At 41.6% G+C, this 19,147-nt stretch overlaps 1 protein-coding gene across 2 annotated transcripts in view; it reads left to right on the forward strand.

Annotated features, from left to right (window-relative positions):
- The window catches only part of RAVER2 (ribonucleoprotein, PTB binding 2), a 35,482-nt gene that overhangs the window by 11,928 nt on the left and 4,407 nt on the right, over positions 1-19,147 (forward strand). Inside the window, exons 2-12 of one of the 2 annotated variants that reach the window (XM_068406439.1) lie at positions 14-80; positions 2,085-2,554; positions 7,342-7,533; positions 8,366-8,492; positions 9,410-9,495; positions 12,849-12,953; positions 13,136-13,247; positions 14,314-14,564; positions 16,286-16,397; positions 17,026-17,177; positions 18,905-18,994. In XM_068406439.1, coding sequence (XP_068262540.1) covers positions 14-80; positions 2,085-2,554; positions 7,342-7,533; positions 8,366-8,492; positions 9,410-9,495; positions 12,849-12,953; positions 13,136-13,247; positions 14,314-14,564; positions 16,286-16,397; positions 17,026-17,177; positions 18,905-18,994 — 1,764 coding nt within the window. The remainder of the gene's footprint in view (positions 1-13; positions 81-2,084; positions 2,555-7,341; positions 7,534-8,365; positions 8,493-9,409; positions 9,496-12,848; positions 12,954-13,135; positions 13,248-14,313; positions 14,565-16,285; positions 16,398-17,025; positions 17,178-18,904; positions 18,995-19,147) is intronic. The other variant, XM_068406440.1, reaches the window with a different exon arrangement.

The raw sequence follows: 19,147 nt of genomic DNA on the forward strand, positions 1-19,147 counted from the left end.
TTTTCTCTTTCAGGAAATCCATGACTTATTTAAAGATTATGAAATCAAGTATTGTTATGTGGACAGAAATAAAAGAACAGGTAAGAACTTAAAATCTTCCAGTGTCTTAAATTTCAATTCTGTGATGGGACTAGTGAGGAACATCATCTGCCATGTATGAAGTCATCAACTTCTCTGCTGTCACACAGCTTGATTGTCCCTCAGTGCCTTTTTTGTCTGTGTAGTTTGTCACCTCCTACCGAAGCCAGTGCAGAGTGGGAAACTTTACTGGTGTCAGACAGAAGTAGATTGGTCCACTATGGTATCTCTGAGGCATATTCCCTTAGTGAGGGTCTCTTTGGGACAAAGCTGACCTCAGCTGTCTGATTTCCTTTGCAAAACTAGTCCTGAGGCCTCTGTTAGGATAAACCACATGTGCCTGTGACATGATCAGAGGAAAATGTACCTAGCTCCAGATGCACTTGTGTCAGGTAATATAAGCCATAAGCAATATATTAAAGAAATATTTAAGTCTTTGAAGGAAGCTGTCATGAAATAAATCCTGAATTTTCTAAGTCTGATCTTCCATTTACAAATGAATTCTCTAAATAGGGGATTCATGGATTTTTAGCACTACTGAGATACAGAAATGGACAAATATTTCTCTACATATTCCTACCCTTCCAGATTGCCGTAGGTCGCACAGCCTGGGCTATCTCCTGAGGCAACCCTGGTTTCCAGGACAAAATCTTAATGTGGTAGCTGTGATAGATTTCTGTCAGGATGTGATGAAGATAATGGTGTTTCTTGACACCTGCCTCTAAGGAGCAGAAATTTGAGCTTTGATGTCCCATTATCTTGCAAATTTGGCTTCTGAATATGGAATCAGGCCAGTTTGATTCACAGGGTATGAGGCAGCAGGTGCCGACTGAACCGTAGGAGTTTCCCTCTGAACATCAGGAAACACTTTTTCACTGTGAGGGTTACCAAGCACTGTTAAAGATTGCCAAGAGAGGTTGTCTCCATCCTTGGAGATATTAAGAACCCATCTGGACATGGTCCTGTGCAACCACCTCTGGGTGGCCCTGCTTGAGCAGGGGGTTGGACAAGATGACCTGCAGCGGTCCCTGCCAACCTCATCCAGTCTGTGACTCTGTGACTGGGTGAAATGCTTTACAGACTGAAAACCCAGAACAGATCCAGTAACCCCAAAGTGAGAATTTATGGATACTGTCTTTGAAGAAATGCAGTAGAATCAGTGATGTGTTGACTTCAGTATAAAATTTAATTGCTTTTTGTTTCCCAAATGTAAAGTCTTGTTGTGTTACAAGTAGTGAGGTGGTGTGTATCCGTGTTTCTGTAGTCACAGAATCACAGAATCAATGAGGTTGGAAGAGCCCTCTGGGATCATCGAGTCCAACCATTGCCCTGACACCACCATGGCAACTAGACCAGGGCACTAAGTGCCATGTCCAGGCTTTTCTTAAGCCCCTCCAGAGATGGTGACTCCACCACCTCCCTGGGCAGCCCCTTCCAATGGCTAATGACCCTTGCTGAGAAGAAATGCTTCCTAATGTCCAACCTGAACCTCCCCTGGCGAAGCTTGAGGCTGTGTCCTCTTGTCCTATCACTAGTTGCCTGGGAGAAGAGGCCGACTCCCACTTCACTACAACCTCCCTTCAGGTAGTTGTAGACTGCACTAAGGTCACCTCTGAGCCTCCTCTTCTCCAGGCTAAACACCCGCAGCTCCCTCAGCCGTTCCTCGTAGGTCAGACCCTCCAGACCCTTCCCCAGCTTGGTCGCCCTCCTCTGGACTCACTCCAACACCTCAACATCTTTCTTGAAGTGCGGGGCCCAGAACTGGACACAGAACTAGTCACTCTTTGAGTTAATTACTCATGACATCCAGTTGATAATGAGAAATTTAAAAATATATGTTACAGCATATCTCTCTCTCTATTGCATCTTCAGGGTAAATGCCAAACTCTTTATTTTTCCTGTGACTTATACTGGTGGGTTTTGGGGGGAGGGAGAGGTATAGTAGTCCCCTCTGTAGGTGGAGGGAAGCTGTGGTAGGTGATGTAACTTGTTTTGGTCTCTTACAGCATTCGTTACTCTGTTAAATGGAGAGCAGGCTCAGAAGGCGATTCGGAAATTCCACCAGTATTCTCTTCGGGGAAAAGAAATATCCGTGCAGCTCCAACCAACAGATGCTTTGCTGTGCATTACTAATTTGCCCATCTCATTTACGTTAGAAGAGTTTGAAGAACTTGTGCGTGCGTACGGCAACGTGGAGAGGTGTTTTTTGGTCTATAACGAAGTTACTGGCCACTCAAAGGGCTACGGCTTTGTGGAATATATGAAGAAGGACTCTGCTGCAAAGGCGAGGCTGGAACTCCTGGGGAAGCAGTTAGACGAGAGCACTCTCTTTGCACAGTGGATGGATGTGAACCAGCTGACGACAAATCTTATTCACTCCAAGTGCCTTTGTGTAGATAAATTGCAAAAAGACTGCGCTGATTCAAAAGAACTGATCCAAGCTTTCTCAGTAAAGTACAAACCTGTTTTCTGCCAGGTATGTTGGATTTGTATCTTTTGGAAGACCGTGGTCGTGATTTAAGTAGCTCTGTGTTTACGTCTTCACTGCTTGCTGTCATGTTCTTTTATTTTTCATTTAAGGAGTGAATGGTTATGCATCTGCATTGCAATATATGATATGGTCCAGATGCTTTATTGGTATGGATGTGCAGTGACTGGTCGATGTCATCTGGGAATTCTGCAGGAGACCGCTCCCCTGAAGTGCCAGTAAAATGTTTATAAGACATCCCCTCCTCATGTATCTTATTGAAAATAATTTTAGAAATATTTTAGAGAGCTTTTAAAGTAAACGTTGATGGTGGGTTTATTGCTCAGTAAAGAAAGCCAGAGTGTATGAATACCACGAGTGCAACAGTTTAGAAGATGGAGAAAATATATCTATATGTTTATCATTAATATATTTAAGAAACCTCTGCAAATATCTAATGTGTTTTTTCCCTAACTGGAGAAGATGTAGGCTTGGGATCTCATAGTCGGCTGGGCTTGCCAGCGATAGAAGTGGTGCATCTTTTGGAAAGCTTGCAGATACAGAAGAGGTAGATCCTTACTAGCCTTTGTGAGTGTAAAGGTTTCCTTGTCATCATGGCTTGTGAGACACTAGACCACGCATAAAATGTTGCTCTTAGAAGTGGTGCAGACCAGCATACCATAAACAGGCAGTAGAAAGAAAGCTTCCTTTGTAGTCAACACAGTTGGGTATGATTTCAGTTGGTTGTCAGGTTTTTTTTTTACTTAAGTCTCTTGGAAGGCTGCCCAGGGATTATGTTCATGGGTAAGTAACCAGAGATTCTCAGCATCTCAGACCAGAAGGTCCAGCAGGCTGTCTAGTCTGACCACCTTCAGGCCATCACATTTTCCCTTGCGCTCTTTTCGAGCCCCAGTGATTTGTAGCTGGCTAAAGCACATCCTTACACTTGTTTGATCCAGACATACTAGGAGATGCCTAAATTGGAAGTAACTTTTTCCAGAACCTTCCGTCTCTTGTTATTTTGCACTTGTGTCTGTTTTCTCAGTTGAATGGATCTGGCTTCAGCTTCACTTCCCTGACGACTAGATTCAGGAGCCTTTGCTCCCCACTATTTTCTTCCTGTAGGAAGGTATTAAATGCTGTAATGAAGTCACTTGCTCAATCTTTGTTTAGTTAGCTTAAACAGATTGATCTTTTAAAGTCTTTTACTTCGGGGTGTTTTTCCAGCTGTCAGATAACCTGGAGGCTGTTATCAGCTCCCCCAACAATTCTTCAACATTCTTTTAGAATTCTGAAGTTCAAAGAACTTCACTAACAGTATTCTACTGTGCACTTAAAAATTGACTTTTACCTTCCTTCTTAAATCGTAATGATACATGGGTCACACCTGGTGTAGCTGAGGAGGGTCTGTTTGTGTACTCATTCTGTCAGTAAATGGCACTAAATACCTGTTTCTATAAAATGCAGAAATTAAACAGTATGCTTTTGAATTAGGAAATAGGCAGCCAGTCAAAAATATATCCAAGAAAACATTCTTGGCACGTTCTTATATTACCTATCACTTGTATAAATACACTGTGTAATAGACTAATAGGTAGATCATAGAAGTATGATAATAGAAGAAAAATAGGTTTACTTATGATTTAGTCTCAGTGATTCTCAGAGAATAAATATGATTTATTTTCTCTCATGCCTGATGTTTCCACTGGGCATCCAAGAGGTACTGACTGGTAAGGGAGGCTCTGCCTCGAGGGGTGCAGTCTACAACTACCTGAAGGGAGGTTGTAGTGAAGTGGGAGTTGGCCTCTTCTCCCGGGCAACTAGCGCTAGGACAAGAGGACACAGCCTCAAGCTTCACCAGGGGAGGGTCAGGTTGGACATTAGGAAGCATTTCTTCTCAGCAAGGGTCATTAGCCATTGGAAGGGGCTGCCCAGGGAGGTGGTGGAGTCCCCATCTCTGGAGGGGTTTAAGAAAAGCCTGGACATGGCACTTAGTGCCCTGGTCTAGTTGCCATGGTGGTGTCAGGGCAACGGTTGGACTTGATGATCCCAGAGGGCTCTTCCAACCTGATTGATTCTGTGATTCTGTGGGTGGCGGGGAGAGGCAGCAGAGGTGCTGGTTTGCAGATGTGATGAGTGAGTGATGGAGGCGAACCCCAAGGGCTAACGGGGAAAGCAGCCCTCCAGAGAGGGAAGATATGAGGGTGGAGGTAGGTAAACAAGTAGTTCGGATTTGATAGATGAAAAAGGGAAGACAGTGGATGAATTCTCATCACAATAGTGTTAATTAATTATGGGTTTATGAGTGAGATGAGCTAAAAATTAAGTACAAAGAAAGGACAGGGAGGAAGACACAAGGAACTGTGGAAAAAGCGTGGGTGTGACATGGTGGGTAGAGACGTAAGAGGAAAACTAAGAGAGGACAGGGGAGCAGAAACCTGGGTGGAGAGGGAATATCAATAGTGAACGACTAGGAGGAGTGCTTTGTCTGGAAAACTTCTGGAATCACAGAATCCCAGAATCAATGAGGTTGGAAGAGCCCTCTGGGATCATCGAGTCCAACCATTGCCCTGACACCACCATGGCAACTAGACCAGGGCACTAAGTGCCATGTCCAGTCTTCTCTTAAACCCCTCCAGAGATGGTGACTCCACCACCTCCCTGGGCAGCCCCTTCCAATGTCTAACGACCCTTGCTGAGAAGAAATTCTTCCTAATGTCCACCCTGACCCTCCCCTGGCCAAGCTTGAGGCTGTGTCCTCTTGTCCTGGAAGAATTAATACATTTCAGAAAAAACAATTAAAATGTTAATTCACACTCTTGTTACTTCACATCTTCATGACTACAGTCTCTCTCGTCCTTCTGTTTCGTAGTCCTGGCCACTCCGGCCTTCACACCACTCCTGCACTCGGGTTGTCCCTCCCGTAGGGTCACTTTGACCATTTTGCCCATCTCCTGGTATGGCTTCTTTAACACAGCTGTCTTGTGCTGCTTTCGTGGCTTAGTTCTGCTGGTAAATGATGCCATATTTTTCATGTAAATATGATCTTTTACCTAAAATTCTTAGCTAAGCTCATGAAATAAACTCTCATTTATTTAATTTATTCCAAAGTTACTATTTTTTGAAATAAATTTGATTTCTCCTCTATTGACAATAGAAACGTTCTGTCAGGAAGAGCTGAAACCAGATATTTATACTTGGGTCTTAGAAAAATGGCATTTCCTGGGACTTAGAGGAACATGTTTTGTCCTTTGCTTCAACAAGGTGGACCAGAAAACCTAATTGCTTTCTTGTGTCAACTTTAAATCGTCACTAGGAGGTCTCCACTGTTATCTAGATAGGGACAGAGGGCTTTTCTCTAGTACCTGTTTACTTGGGAAGTTTAAAAATTCCTGATCTGTTTGCAAGAATACTGGTAGCTGCACTTTCACATGTCGAGGGAATTTATATTTCAATTGTTAGTGTAAGTTTGTGGGACCTAATAGTGGGGAACAGCTCGTTTTTATCCAGTGGAATCTAGAGGAGATCTCCTCTCTTCCACATCAGAGCTAGTATCAGCATATCATTCTGTTCATTTGGGGTCTGGAGATTTTTGGCTAAGCTTTATTCCCTGCCGTCTCACCCATTTTTTTTTTTTTTGTGCTCATTCTACTATAAAACTCTGCCAACAAAGGACAGAGCATTGTTTGACACATAAGCCTGTTTCCAGTCTGCTTGATTGATCAGTCTGGCATCTTCTGTTGGCATTAAATACAGCCACAGATCTCATGTTCTCCTAAAAGGCAGTATATATCAGAGGAATTTGCACTGTTTCACATTTCAACAACTATCATGTAGCCTGATGAGTGGCATTTTTATTATTGGAGGCTTAAAAACTGAACAATAATGAGTTTATAATTCTTATCCTGCAAAATAAAAATAAATATTCTTGTAGCATGCAGCTATTTGAAATTTCCTTCTCATTCCTTTTTTATTCTGAAAATGTGTGTTAAATACAGAATCACAGAATCAATCAGGTTGGAAGAGCCCTCTGGGATCATCGAGTCCAACCATTGCCCTGACACCACCATGTCAACTAGACCATGGCACTAAGTGCCATGGCCAGGCTTTTCTTAAACCCCTCCAGAGATGGGGACTCCACCACCTCCCTGGGCAGCCCCTTCCAATGCCTAATGACCCTTGCTGAGAAGAAATGCTTCCTAATGTCCAACCTGAACCTCCCCTGGCCAAGCTTGAGGCTGTGTCCTCTTGTCCTCTCGCTAGTTGCCTGGGAGAAGAGGCCGACTCCCACTCTACTACAACCTCCCTTCAGGTAGTTGTAGACTGCACTAAGGTCACATCTGAGCCTCCTCTTCTCCAGGCTAAACACCCCCAGCTCCCTCAGCCGTTCCTCGGAGGTCAGACCCTCCAGACCCTTCCCCAGCTTGGTCGCCCTCCTCTGAACTCGCTCCAACACACTCAAAAATACGTTTCATAGCTCAGGTTCTCCATGAGATTAGATTGAAATGAAGGTGGTAAATCAAGCAGGTAGAGCATGCGTGCCAAATATAATATGAAGCTGTGATATTCAACTTAAATCTAGCACATCTGAGAAAGAAACATACAATTTGTGTAGACATGAACATAGGGTGTCAACTGTTTGGAAAGTATTTTGCAAGGGACAGGTGAAAATATTGCAAGGCAGTTCCTGGTGTCAGGGCAACGGTTGGACTCGATGATCCCTGAGGTCTCTTCCAACCTGGTTGATTCTGTGAAATTCTGCATTTTGTTCAGTGTCTTGTGAACTGTTGTTTCAGTTTGCTCAGGATGAAGATAGTTGTATTGGCGACTTTGCGGTGGTTGAGTATGAAACTGCAGAGCAGGCTGAGGAAGTCCAAGAAGCCATGGATGGCATGACCATCAAAGGAAAGAGAGTCCAGGTGTCCTACTGTGCTCCAGGAGCGCCGGGCAGAAGCACATTAGCAGCACTTATAGCAGCACAAAGGATGGTAAGAGAGTTGCAAATCTGTTTTCAAATGAGTTTGATACATCATGAGCGGCCTGAGTTGGGTCAGAGGGACTCAGCTGCATTAGGAAAACGAGCCAAGCTTTTGGGAAAATCATGGCCATATTCTGCAAGGAGGAAGGGTAAGATATGGCCATAAGATATCACAAAGTTAAACTTTTATAGCTCTGGGATTTTACTCAAATTTAATTTTCTGTGTGAGAAATTGTTCCAGTTCAAAACAAAAGTAACTGTAAATGGAGTCATTTGACAAGCTGAAATGGTTGAGAACAGAGAGGCAGGAATTTGTCAGTTTTAAGGTAAATTTCAAGGTAGGAGAAATAGTTTAATTTCATGCTTGATATAGAAGAAAGCTTTTTACACCCACATGTCTTATCAACTTATTTCCTAGAAAATTGGATGTGATAAGTGTTACATGAAGCTGTCTTAAAAGCAGAAGCAGAACAGTCTCATTACTTCGGCTAGCTTTAGCCCACATCTTGATGAGAGATGAGTGGTGCTATTATAAGATGGCATGTGGTGGTCGTGCTAACAGTGCCTTTCACATTCTCCTTTATTGAGAACACTGGCTTGGTTTAAGGGGAAAAAAATGTGTCTCAGGAAAAGTAATATGCTTGAAGTTTGGGGGGAATAGTTTGTTAGGTGTGTCATTTGAGGGAGGAGGAGTATGGAAAGGAGGAGGAAACAGGGAAGGACATGTTGGGATTATTTTCTGTGTAAATTGAAATATTTACCATCACACAAGTTTGAGGGATTTAAATGTATCCTTTGTTTTCTCCTGATTCTGATGTTTTTTGTATCTCTCTTAATTGGAGATGAGGAACAACAGGAAAGGCTTGCTTCCAGAGCCAAATCCAGTGCAGATTATGAAAAGTTTTAATAATCCAGCAATGCTGCAAATGCTGCTGCAGCCCCAGTTGCGTGGACATGCTGTTAAACCTGGTAAGTTGGTTTAAAACAGAGTTAAAAAAAGAAACCCTGTTCTCGGTGATACAAGGCTTTCAGCAAAGGAGAGAAGCAGGAATATGATTTGAAAATCTGTGCAGACACTGTTTCAGGGTGTCTGTGTAGACACTTTCATATTTTATGAAAGGAAAAGCAAGAGGTGGATTGCTACACTATTGTGTTTGAGTAAAAATGTCCTCATATTAACTCTGTGGTCTCTTAATGTTTATATTAGAAATGGGTTTAAAATGAAATGTCTTTTGCAGACATCATTAAAATGGCAAGTTTCAGTCTGATTCTAGATCTGAATTGCAGCCTGAGTCTTTCTCCTGTTGATTCCAGTGTAAATCGTTGCTCACTGGGATGCTGCCATAGTTGTACACAGCATTTCATAACAACGTTAGCCAGAAACACTTATCTGTCTTCTCATTAGGATGGATGTGCATAAACATGTAAAAAACAATCTTATCACATTTCAAATGGTGAAGTATTAAGAACAGGAATGAGAACAGATAATTTGAAGAGTCAAGTGGGGGACAGCTGAGAGTTGGTGACATAATCTACTGACAGAAGATAACGCAGAAATTGTGTGAAGTGACCACTTTAGTGAAGAAACTCTCTAGCTAATGCTGACGTTTGAAGGCACTTCAGATAACGCTGTGGTCTTGCCATCAGCTGCAGGCATTTCTGCATCTTTGAGTGAAACTCAGCTTTAGAGGAGCGCCTTGAGAGTACATTTGATCTCTCATAATTGCAGAACAAAGCTGGATGTATTGAAAGGTTTCATTATAGTGACCTTTAGTATATTGGAAAGTTTTCTGGAAACCAAATCTAAAAAATATAGAATAACTCTCATAAAGATTTTTACTTGCCTAATTTATAAAACACTGCAACTTTTTCTTGTGTTTCTACAGCAGTTCTTGGAGCGTCTGCAGGTTTACCTCACCTCATAAATTCAGCAGTTGGCCCACCTTTTTTGCAGTTGAATAAAGTTCATCAGGTATGTGACAAAGTAACCTTTGTCAAAACAGATATTTGTAGAGATCTTAACTGAAAAATGTTCTCAAAGTTTTAGGAAATTACAACTGAAATCAAGTGTTCTCGTTAAAGCTATCTGTAAGAAAAGCACTGTATTATGAGATGGCTATGGGGACGTAAGAGCAGGCTGTGCTTACTATCCACAAGTGAGTTATTTTATCTTAAATGAGCTTTTGATTTGCTAACACTTGCTGATGTAGAGACAATTGGCCATTACTGGCAAAAATAATCCTCTTCAAATTAGAGCTCGAGCAGCATGGCACATCCATTTCTCTTGGAGCTGCTCATACACGCTTCCTGCAGAGACTTGTTTGTTTTATCTTATTCAAGCCAACATGCTTAGTATCATTATCTTCATTTTAAAACTTGCAGGGACCAAAATGTGCTATATATGCCATAAAAAATAGTGATTTGCAGATGTTACTTCTTAGTCAAAGAACCCCCAAGGTTATAAGCTGTTTAAAGTGTTCTCACAGTATCTGTAATTCCAGATGGACACCAGGATTTCTGACAGATACCATAAAGGATATTTGGGATGAGTTTGCCCTAGAAATTGGAGATGAGAATATGCTAGAGTAGCACCCACAACCAGAACTCCTCCCTGCAGCAGTGCACTTGGCCAGCAGCCTGCCTGGCCTCCGCCTTGGATTGAGGTTCTGTCAGAGATTTCTCCAGCTCTGCCAGGAGCCAAAATTTGCCTTTAATCACAGAATAATATTAATATTCATGGCGGAGATTTTCCTAAGTACCTACGAGGGGCTGGAGTCAGTTGCTTTGACTTAATGATTTCTGATGTTAATGATTTTTCTGATGTTTCAGAAATTCCCATTTGAAAAATAAAATCCCCTTAAGTATTAGTAGTTATTTCTGCTGTTCTTTTGGCAAACACTGGCTTACAGATCTTAAAAAAAGACCAAATTAAAATGCAGAGATACTGGTAGAGGAATATATTCATTTTGAATAAATACTACTTAATTTTTCCCTATCAAATGAGTTGCTTTTGTCCTGTACAGTGAAAAAAATACATCACTCTTTGCTTGTACTTCTTTTATTTAAATGACATTTTCAATTGGTATATTTAGTTACTGCTGCTCTGTCTTCAGTCTTGGAGAGTCTATGCTTCCTTGGAAGGCAATGTGAATGTTTTCTCATCACAGCTGGAGAGAGGCATGTTTTACACAGTTAACAGTGTGATTGATGATGATCCAGTGTTTTTTGGCTTAAGAGAGTCAAACAATTTCATGTTTTCTCTTTAGAGAGACAAGTTTAATTCTCTTCCAGGGAGCTTCCTGTTATTTAATTAACTCCAAACCTTGTGTAATAGCCTGAATTTTATTGACAGTGATTTGATTATCCCAATTCCTTCTATTAGGCACATTTTCCTGTTATTCAGTGACTTATTTCAGAGTTTTCTCTAAAGCCAGAGAACCAGCTCACTGTTTTTATTGTCTCAAAATTCAGTGTTGTCACAAGATAGAGGAACAGACGTCTTGGCTTGACTCTCTCCCCACCTCCCCAGTCACACACTGATTCAGCTTCCTGTGTGTCTTGGTTTTGCTATTTTATATTCAAGGTTTTGTAAAGTAATATAATGAGAAGAAACCGTAATTTTAGGGTGATGATGCCACAACATTGTAAAATAATTGATAATAAAAGATTCAGCATAGGGGAATGTGAACAAATGGGTTATTCACTCAGTAATCTTTCAGCTCTGGAGGTAGCGTGACTTTCAACTTCTTTCTTTTAAGTTCTCTTAGTTACAGTTATCTTGTGCCAAAATAATGCATTTTGAACTCAGTTATGTGTTTTCCTGAGTCATCCAGCAGTTTATTAAATCTTTATTAACCCAGAGACTTTCTTTTGAGGATTCTAACCAACCTGATTTCCACTCTTCTATTTCTGAAAGTTTTGCAAATTGAACTCATACATTTTCTTTGTTGACTTCACCAAGTTTAGAAGGAACAACCACTGGTATTGGTGACAATAAACAGCCCTGGATAATTTCTACTGGAAATCACTCAGACAATTAAAATAGCAGATGCCTAACTAATCTAGCTGTCTCTTTTTTGTTTTGTACTGCACATTTCTGAGTCCAGAAGACCAGACTATGGGCAAAGAGGGTTTTCGCTGGGGAATGTGACCCTACCACATACAGATACAGCGTAGGCTTGAAAATATTTGTGAGGTGTTTTGCAGGAGGCTGCGACATCTGCAGAACCGTGCGTCGGGAGAGCTGTCATCTTTTTGACTTCCACCTTCATTACCTGGTTTTGGTGATCCTTCCTATGTAGGAGATTACAAAAAAAATCTGAGGAAGGCTCTACTTGTGATTTGACACAGTCAGTGTCCCATATATCTATTCTTGCACCACTGTACAAAAACATTTGTAGAGCGACCTATATTTTGCCTGGCAGATCATGCTCAGGAGCTGCTGCCAGAAAGACAGTTTCAAGCTTTGGTGTTCAGCTAGCATGAATCATAGTGTGGTTTTGTGATCCAGAGTGGACATAAGGTTTCTTTCAAGCCACTGTGCTAGCCAGAGCACATAATGCTGAATGTACCAGTAGTAGAGTCTGAACGTGGTGCCTCAAAGTTGTTGATTCAGTGACTCAATTCTGATGACAAACTAATCCAGAATTTTTGAATGAAAAATATTACTGTTTGATAGATTTGAAAATCTGTAGGCACTGTGATCTGTAAGCTTTTTAGTGGTTCTCAAATAGAATTTCATGTAGGTAGTTGCCACTAAAGGGGGGAAAAACATACCTGGATAATCCTCTTTGAAAATAAAGATACTGCATGGTTACTGTGAAGCAAGGGATGAGTCCCTGCTGGTTACAACTGAGTCCTGTAAACTGTATAGATATTTGGCAGAGATTATGTCTCAGAATTGCAATGCAAGGCAACGTTAGCAAACAATGAAGTCCTTATTCCTACAGCTCGTAATCCCCTGAAGTCCTTGTGTCTCATCTTTCTTATTGGCACTGTAGGTAACTCCCCTATCTCATCTGTCTGCAGGTGCTGCAGTGGAGTCTGGATTGTATTTGGAGTAACTCTTGATGCTTTAAAAGCCCTCAGAAAGCATACTTGTGGTTGTGAGGTGGAAAAAAGGGCTAGGAGGAAGAGAGGTTAAAAGAACTCGAAATAACTTTCTATGAATGAAGCAAAAATTTAGTTCTGTGGAGGAAACAGTTATTTTCCTTTGCTGTATGAACTCAGAATTTACATTTCTTGAAGCAGTATCATCTGAAAACGTTTCAAGGATGTAGTGTTTTCTGTGACTGTCAACTAACACTTCTTTTATTAATTTCACAGAGTTCCATTCTGGGGAGTACATCTAACCTACTGCTGCAGAGCCCTGCCCACCTGCCATTGCCACAGCAGCAGCTGATGAAGGTTGAAAACATTCAGGCTAATAGTGTAAGGTTATTGCTTTGACTTTGTCTTTGGACATTCTTATAACTGCTAAAACAAAGAATTTTTTTCATCTAATATAATTTAACCGTTTAGTGTGTGTAAAAAGATTAACTGAATATGAAAGTTGTAAGAAATAGCTACAGATTATTTTAATAATTTACAGAATTTTCTATTCTTCCTTATAGAAACCAGGTTTGCTGGGGGAACCTCCAACGATGCTACTTCAGACGGTCCTGGGAATAGGAGTGATGCCATCAGTGAGTTCAGGCATGGGAACCCGTGGAGAAGCTCTTAAGTGTAAATGACATTTTATTTTATATCAGTAGAAACCCTCAGCTTGAAATTATGCACCTTACTTTCTCCCACTGTAGCCATAATATGTTTGAACCGTATCACTGCACAGTAAGGTAGGCAGAGAGCTGGACAATAGTGCCTATTATAGAGCCATATAGTTAAGGTAAAATGTTATATATCTATATAACCAACTGTAACATCCTGGTTTAAGCAGGAAACAAACTTGAAATATCTTGCCTTGTTGCCTGGCTTCTCTCATCTGTCAGGGAAGGAGTAGTACACTGTGGCACTGGTTGCATATTTGCAGGTTGTTAAATATTCTGTGTGCTCAGTTACTACCATTTTTAGGACACTTGGAATATGTTTTTACTTAGGGCCAAAATTTTGGGCTTTGTTGTTTCAAAGCAGATAAATCTGAGTAGCTGAAGAGGCACCGCTAATAGGTTTTGTACATTCATTTCATGAAGCAATAGAGCTTTAACATCCAGTCTGTGATGGATCTCAATTTTGAACGCAAATTTCTGCACCTCAATTTTTATGAGGAAAGGTCAGTTGTGATACTGCTTAGTGCATCTTTTCTGTTTCCTCCACTGCAGTGGTCTGAGTAATGGTAGTAACCAGGAGCAAGGAAAAGCTTGTGAGGGGAGGGACGGGGAATAAACCTATTCTGAATGTCTAGATTTTAATTTTGGAGAATACTTTCTAGCTCTTTTGTTTGTAAAAAGCATTTTACTAATGCCAGTTGAGGTGGGGTTTTTCCCCTCTATTCCAGTACAGGATCTTGTAGGATGTTGTTCACAGGTTTTTTGAACGTGAAAGGAAACAGTAAGTAACTTATTATAGTGAATGTTTAGAAAAGTCAGAGTTTTCTTCTATTGTATTAGCTTTAAATAGAGTTGTTTGCTCCTGGGATGGTAAAAGAATAAAAACTATCATCAGAATCCAGTGTTCTGGGACAGCTGTAAAATAGATCTCAATGTTTTTCTCATCACTTAGTGAAAACCACAAACAAAATGTACTGATAAATCTTGTCTAACAGAAAGGTTTCTCCATTTATGGTTGACTGCAGCATCTAATCTGCCTCCAATTCAAACAGCAGCAGCAGGGATGGGCATGCTGCCATTCTTCCCAAATCAGCACATTGTTGGCCAAGCTATACCAGGGCAAAATAATGCTCCAGATAAACAATCGACCACCGAAGCGGTTGTCTCGGGATCACAGCCTTATCATCAGACCTTAACAAATCTTTCTGCGGGAGCTTTGCGGGCTGGACATGCCAAACAGCAAAACCAGCTGAAAAGTACCGAGACCAGTTTGGGGGTAAGGGACACTGAATACAAATATTTTCTTTTTTTCTTGTTTGTGGATTTTCTCTTTTTTTATTTTAACATGCTTAAGAGTTAAATGTAGCTGCTTATTGTAGTTCTTCACTATAAAATTTGCTAGATCACAGGATCATTCATGAGACATTTTAAGGTCATTCCCGTTATGAATTATAGGGAGAGAACAATAATGCTCTTTGGTGGTCCCAATGAATTAACAAAGGAATCTTTTTATAATGCTGGAGGGTTCTTTTTTCCATGTGTGTGCCTCGTAGTATTTGATGATGAAATTATCTCAAGGGCAATGTCCCTTTTAAAGACTGAAAATGGAACTTGTGGTTGAATTTCATGACTAATCAGGAGCAGTTCTGGTGGTATGTAGGGCCTTTGGGTTTCCGGGGGGGGGGTGTGTGTATATACGTGTATGTAAATTTTCCACTTTTAATCCATACCCGAGGTATTCTTAGTCCGTATCAGTTTTAATATTTATTCCCTTGAAGGCAGTGGGTGGGAGGATGATGGGATGGGCTTTGAGTTGAACAAGAATGGTCTAGTTTTTTCAGAAGTTTTTTCCTGTCATTAACAGAATTTATTTTTTTATAATATCCATAAATACTTTGACATTTATGGCAAAACATGTTCTTAATTCAGATCAGATCTGTGTTTTCCTTACATATTTTCTGAAGCATCTGATTAGATTATACACAGTGTTGGTGTCTGCCTTTGTTAGACAGCTTTGACAGATTTGGTCCTACTTCAGAAAGTACACTTCTCATTTTTTAAATATTTTTTTTTACTGTAATGAAGTGGAATTTTAGATACACATGGATAAAATATATAAAATCAGTGTTTTATTTCAGCGTTTCATTTAGTTAAATGTAATTAAACCAATAGAAGTCTAGATAATTCATTTATTTCTCTTGTTTATCAGGAAGAGTCCTTTTTTGAAATCCTGGTAGATGTTTTAACTGTTTCTTTTTCTGCATAATGGATTTTTTTTCCTTAATGGGCTTTGAAAAAATGAATACATGTGGAGTAGAATACTGTATAACGTCTGTGAGCTGTGTATTTCAGACAAGTGACTTGCTGTAGCTACTTCATCCTTATTTCTGCTCTTTGTTCTAACAGAAGGTAAAGGGAAATAAGCTGATACCCCTCCTGATCCCTTGTAGGAAACACTTCTGGTGGTCTGGAGGAGTGAGTCAGTCCTGACACTTCGTTTCCACTCATAAACATTTTCCCCTTTTAACTACAGGGTTATAAATAGAGTGATCAGTAAGATGTGTTATAGTGGCAGGTTGCAGCCAGTGTCATCTCTCCAGTCCAGGGTTCATTTGGCTTTTATTTGCTTGTGACTCTGGGTGAAAAGAGTTGATTTTGTCTTGGCCATCTACTTAATTCTAACTCCCTCCATCTGGAGTCGTTATGGTGGTTATTATTCCTTTACTTGAATATAAAAGGTTTTCTTTTGTTTTTTTATTTTTTAATACCCTTTAGTAACTTACAGTCTAAAGAGAAACATTCCTACGAAATTATTTGGCAAGAAAAAATATACAGGCAATTTGTCCAGGTAGTTGTCCCCAGTATTTATTGTAAAAGTTTTCCTGTTACATTGCACAGGGCTCAGCTTTTTTCAGAATCCTGCTGGGACACTTACCTTTTTTTCTGACAAACGTTGTGTGACTGTAATGCAAACTAACCTGTCCAATTGTTTTGCAGACTCCCTTGAAAAAACAGACTTCACTGCTAGGAGAACCACCAAAAGAAATCCGACTTAGTACCAACCCCTACTTGAATTTGGCAAGTGTGTTGCCTGGGCTGTGTCTTCCAGGTAAGCAAACATTTAGCGGTTTCAGTTGCAAGTTTCCTTGACAAGAGTGTGGCAAATTGTTGTACTGTTTGGCAGGTAATTCCAGGGACAGCCACGTTTATCTTTAAGGAAATCTTGTAGTCTGTCTTAAAATGTGGGTCCTGCACTTCAAGAAAGACGTTGAGGTGTTGGAGCGAGTCCAGAGGAGGGCTGGGGGTGTTTAGCCTGGAGAAGAGGAGGCTCAGAGGTGACCTTAGTGCAGTCTACAACTACCTGAAGGGAGGTTGTAGTGAAGTGGGAGTCGGCCTCTTCTCCCGGGCAACTAGCGATAGGACAAGAGGACACAGCCTCAAGCTTCGCCACAGGAGGTTCAGGTTGGCCATGAGGAAGCATTTCTTCTCAGCAAGGGTCATTAGCCATTGGAAGGGGCTGCCCAGGGAGGTGGTGGAGTCACCATCTCTGGAGGGGTTTAAGAAAAGACTGGCCATGGCACTTAGTGCCCTGGTCTAGTTGCCATGGTGGTGTCAGGGCAATGACTCGGTGATCCCAGAGGGCTCTTCCAACCTCATTGATTCTGTGATTCTACAATTCTATCCCAGCGAAACCAGTTCACCGTGTGTTTATACAAACCATGTACTCTTTGTGTTAGGAACAGCAATTGCCAGCAAAGCCTCTAGTCCACCGCAGCAGACCGGACTTTCGAACAACATCGTGGATGCTGCTGTGTCTCAGGGAACTACATCACAACACGCCATGGAAAATTATTTTAATTACTCTCAACAGCATGGGGAATACACGCAGGTAGGTTGTTTTGCAGCACTTTCTCCTGAAGCCTGTTTTGTCACTCGGAGCTCTGGAGCAGGGTTTTTGGCAGAGATCTGCTCAGAGATCCCTCCCTGAGTTGTTTGTTGTTTTGCTCTGTGTACACTTAATGCCCTTCTTGGTACACACGTGGTCTGATAGCCCTGCAACAGCATTGCCCCACATCATGTACCACTCTTCAGCGGTTTCTGGGCTTTCTTATGACTGAAGCCCACCCTATTCTTCAGATTGAACCTTGTAGGTTCTCCTTCCAGTGTACAGAATAGATTTAGCACTAAATACACCTACTGCCAGTGAAAAAAAGCCTCAATAAATTCCCTGCTGCAGTATCATAACTGTTGAAAGATTGCTTCTTGAGAACCTGCATTCAGTGCACTTGGCTAAAACATCTTATAACTTCTGGCTTGGCTTTTGTCTGTCTTCAAAACTACGAAGTTTTTCTCTTTCCCTTCCCAAGAAGTTTTGAAGTTTTCTTGAACTTGGCTAGATGCCAGAGAAGAGCGTGTTCTGTCTACCAGGAGTTCCCATATAGCTTGGGGAATTTTTGCAGCCAGCTGGTTTCACTGCATGGGATTCCTTCACCATTTGCCCCAGTTGGTGATCAGAGCATGGCCATTAAGGTGGAGGGCTGCCCTTTGCAGAGTGTTGCAGTACTGAGAGCAAGTACTGGGTTTCCCAGACATCGGGACACTCTGTGATATAACATCTCCATATTTTCATTAGCCATCACTAGTCTGTGTAGAAATATAATTGTGTACAAATCAAATATGACAACTGGATTGTGGTGCCATCAGGTAATGTGTATAAAAACCTTGGGTCTGTGCTGAGACACCCACCCTGGCTCTGCTGTAGGTCTCTGTCTCTCCTGCCTTGTCCCTGTCACCTCCTCCTCCCCAGAGTCACCTGATCTCTCACCCTACAGCAGGGAGGCAGAAACAACCTGTCTTCTCTTCACCTAGGCTGCTCGCGAGGAAATCTGTGTTGCTCCAGACCTCCTGGGGTAGAGGAGGGCTGCGGTGGGAGCTGGTGGGCCTGGAGGACAGAGAGTGGGCACACGAGTGGGCATGAGGGTTGGTTTGTGTTAGGAGGGTCTGAGCCTGGCCAGGAGGGCTGGAGGGGACGGGGTCTTTGCCAGGGGCCAGACCCACGTCCTAGTCAGAGGAGATCTGGTGGCAGCTGTGAGTTAGAGAAGCAAGAGAGATGTCCTGTGTGTTTTGTGTAAGCACTAAAGTAGTCTTGAATATCTTGTTTGAATCTGATTATTGGCTTTAAATCCATTTTGATGTCTCCTGGAGGTAGTTCCTAACCCCGAATCCTTAAAATACTGTCCAAAAAAATCAGTATGTTGTAGGATTAGTGTTGTTAGTATTAATTTGAGTCCTTCATGTCACTAAAGTTAGTCACTTAGTTGCAGAGGTGCCACGTCATCATTCAGCTGCATTTGTACTGTCTGTTCCTTCCATGTAACAGCAGTGACATTGTACTTCCATCTGCTGCCACGGCGATGGTGCCTCATGTATCTTTTAAGCACTTAATGTAGTTTAAAATGTTTGGTTTGAGCTTTTATCACTGGTGTTAAACATGTTTGGATGTGGAGAGCTTTGCCTTTAATTCATCCTCATGTCCTGCGAGACCGTAGGAATTGTTTTCATTTGAAGTGAACTTAGTAGGCAGCTAATGGGAAGAGGTTTTTTCCTCCTTTATAGGAGGCTGTTCAGCAGTGGTATCAGCATTATGCTCAGGCATATAACTCTACCCAGGCAAGAGTCGATGAATTTGAAAATGGAGCCTCTGAGGTGAGAAAGAATTTTATTTTCTTCCTGTCTCCACTGGCTGTTTCTCCCATCAGCTGTAAGGGCGCTTGTGGACTCTGGACACCCGCTTGGTTTGTTGGCAGTGGCTGCTGCCATCGGTACCACAGGAGTTAAGGGGCTGGAGAGCGTGGGACA

This window comes from Nyctibius grandis, chromosome 8 (assembly GCF_013368605.1).
Source record: "Nyctibius grandis isolate bNycGra1 chromosome 8, bNycGra1.pri, whole genome shotgun sequence".
Classification (NCBI taxonomy): domain Eukaryota; kingdom Metazoa; phylum Chordata; class Aves; order Nyctibiiformes; family Nyctibiidae; genus Nyctibius; species Nyctibius grandis.